The sequence below is a fragment of the Opisthorchis viverrini genome (assembly GCF_000715545.1).
Source record: "Opisthorchis viverrini unplaced genomic scaffold opera_v5_383, whole genome shotgun sequence".
Lineage (NCBI taxonomy): Eukaryota > Metazoa > Platyhelminthes > Trematoda > Opisthorchiida > Opisthorchiidae > Opisthorchis > Opisthorchis viverrini.
Window position 1 is genome coordinate 281,593 of NW_008752043.1, and position 3,251 is coordinate 284,843.

The 3,251-nt window shown below is 46.8% G+C and overlaps 1 protein-coding gene across 1 annotated transcript in view; it reads right to left on the reverse strand.

The window, feature by feature from the left end:
- T265_10594 (hypothetical protein) overlaps nt 1-2,023 on the reverse strand; it is a gene marked incomplete at both ends in the record, with an annotated part of 21,070 nt that extends 19,047 nt beyond the window's left edge. Inside the window, 2 exons of the mRNA XM_009177013.1 lie at nt 1,272-1,370; nt 1,833-2,023. Of these exons, the coding sequence (XP_009175277.1) occupies nt 1,272-1,370; nt 1,833-2,023 (290 nt within the window). The remainder of the gene's footprint in view (nt 1-1,271; nt 1,371-1,832) is intronic.
- Nucleotides 2,024-3,251: the final 1,228 nt, after the last annotated feature.

Genomic DNA, 3,251 nt, shown 5'->3' on the forward strand with positions numbered 1-3,251 from the left:
GCATACGATGTCGTAACAGTAAGGTAGCATTTCGTCACACTTGAGTTTGCCTCTGTTACCACGCATACATATCAAAAGCTGTTACCTTGATGTGGTTACCGAGCCTCGATGCGACAACGATAGCTGTAGCTCTGTTCCTTACGGTTTAGCCGCGCTGTTAAGGTCAAAGTCTAGGGGTGGTATAAGGAACACCAAGCCTTCGTACTGCAAATAATTGTATTACGAAGAGATCTGAGATTGAAGTCGGACTGCTGTATGACGTAAATTTGAAAACAGCAAAGTGTTTCCTCCAGGTGTCAAGCATTCCACATTGATGGAAGTAGTGACGCTATATGACCCCAAAGGAAGGCGGATTAGAAAAAATCGGCCTTAAAACCATACATGCTGATCAACGAAGGATGGACCCTGACCGCAGTCGAAAGACGATGAGATAATACGAAGATCCTAATGCCACCCCACTGGCATCTGCTTTGCTTGGCAGCATCAGGAGTCAGATGTCCATGCCTAGGGCCAGGCCACCCCGCCCAAAAAACCAGCGGGTAAAACTGAGCCAACGGGTATCTCTGAACAGTGCTCTCAAAGATCATCACATCTGCTACCCTTTATGCTATCAAAAAACTTTCCTTCCTAGTCCTGGGCAACCGGAATTACCATTAGCCCCCACATCACTGCACAGCGTTTTTTTCTTTAATTAATGTCTTTTACTCACGGACAACACGCACTACTCTAAAAAAACCTTTATTCGTCTATCAAAAACAGCAAAAATACCTGAGAGTATCCGTATCAGATTCAGCACGAACGTAAACGAAATAGCGTGAACATATTATCTTCATTGGTGTAGTATCTGGGATAGAGAAGATTTTTGAGTTTTTTGCTCAACGTTATGGTCACCTTGAACAAATGTCAACAGGAAGGAAATGATCAAAATCAGACAGTACAAGAGAGTGTGTCAATTGGTACCACCATCAGAACAATCAACATTCTATGCGCTACTCACAGTTCCACAAACCAGAGAACGATCATACTTCATGCCCTGATGGAGGTTCACAAAGTACTACTTGATCTGGCCAAAATTTAAGGCAACAGCTCCCCACAATAGAAGCACGCTGGGCGAGCGCCGTGGCCACTCACAAGTAGCCAGCATGTGTTCATAGAACTGAAGGACAACCCTTCAGTATTCATTGATCAACATAAAAAATCGAACATGCTCAGGTATCTCTCTCAACCCCCATAACACAAAAGGGCTATGTGTGTCAAGTCGCTCGCTCCACTTGTCACCGTTTAGTTCAACTGTATCATCCATTCTGTACCTAACTGCCATGCCACCAGAAGGAAGCACCAGGGCTGAGATAGTGTCAGGTTCCCCAACCCTAGGCGGGGAAAGTCGAGAAGCAAAGGTTGGGTTCGAAACGATCAATGAATTTGCGTTTTAACTACTTAATCCATCTCGTACCCCACGGTTTAGTGTTCGCACATTGTTGGACTGTTCAACAGACTTCCTTCACCCATCCTCCGTCATCCTTAGAGAGATCAGATATGCTGTCAAATCCGTGAAAACCAAGCAGGGTTGGTCCTGCAAGGGGAAGCATTGGTCACATTTTCACCTTCCAACAGATTCTGGATCAGCGACACTGCTTCCAGCTCCCAACAATGGCAGTGTCCTTAGCTTTAAAGCTGCCTTTAACTCAGCGGACCGTCAGATACTGAGTAGTGTCTGTCTTGACCCTACTTAGGGTGCTGTACACCAATCCGCACAGACGGGTAAAGGTCTAGGGGAAGCTCTCATCAGAGTCCACATAAATTGGTGTCAGGCAAGACTGCCCTCATTCTACTTTAATTTTGCCATTGACATGATCAGTGGAGATTCAATCGCAGCCTGTAACGCTTGAGGGGCCAAAATCCTACCAGGACATTCGCACACAGATATCCAGTATGCAGACGATATAGCTCTTCTTGGGTCTGACGCCATCTTAATACAGATGATATTAAATAATCTAATCCCGCCTCGCGGTTTTGCATGCATTTCACGACTGCAAAGCGAAGAGTGCTGCTGCAAACTGGGTGGGTTCGAGCATTAACCTCATGTGTGTGGATGAGCCGACTGAGGTAAGAGGCAAAGTCGTTTACCTAGATGAGTTCCAGCAGTCTAGCAGAAGACAGTTCCGTCCGGACTGCGGAGGCTACAGCAGCCTGTGTTGCAGATGTGGCATCAGATTATCTGCAAAAGATCGAGTTAGTAATGCTGCGGTGTGCCCCGTATTATCATACGGGACAGAAACCTGAGCTGGGGGTGCTAAAGGCTTTCAATGTTTAATGGAGCGAGATGGCTCATTAGGTAGAGCACGAATTTACTGACCATTAGGTTCGTGGTTCGAACCCAACCTCTGCCTCTCGACTTTCTCTGTCTAGGCCTGGACAACTTGGCAGCATCCCAGCCTTCGCGTTTTTCTTCTGGTGGCGTAGCAGCTATGCACCGAAAAGGCGCTACAGCTGAACGAATAATGCTTGACCACGGATGTCGTCGGAGCATTGTCCCAATTTGGTGTGGACAACTGGACACTAATGTTGTGGCAGCCACAGTCACCGCTCAGTTATTACCCGGTTGATGAAGTCGCTCGGTTTGTGCGTTTTTGCCACTTGTGCCACCCTCACTTGTTCCCTGCTGAAGATTCGAAATTCCGCAACAGGACTCGACGTCCATAATGCGGTTCATTTGAGCACGCGCAGAGATTATGCATTTTTGTCCGTTTTGTATAGGTCGTCGCATAATATGCAGTCTGCTGTCAACATGATTCCAGTCCAACAGGGACCTTCCAATTGGCGAGCTTAGGATATTAACTACGCCACGAGTGCCATTGAATATCTTTGGGACCATTTGATACACAGGGAACTGAGCGAGAACTACAGTTCGCCTTTCAGAGAAATTACAAATATTTGGCGACACATAATCTTGGTGGAACCCTGTGGGCGTGCTTCTGACATAAATTATCACCTTCAGTTGTAAAAACTATGCTACCACGCTGACCACTGATGCGTGAATACAGAGAAGTCAGTGGACTGTCCGTTGGCAAGATCAGAAGATGATATCCATTGAGGGAAACAGCCTTGATGCATTCTCGCAAGAGCGCATGATCGAGCCGGATCTGAACACGTCTGTAACCATCGGAGCGTGCCGCCCAGCAGTCTCCACAGGGGAAGAAGGTAATGACTAGCACAAGTCTGTGTTAGTAACCAAATCTGCACATCGCGGC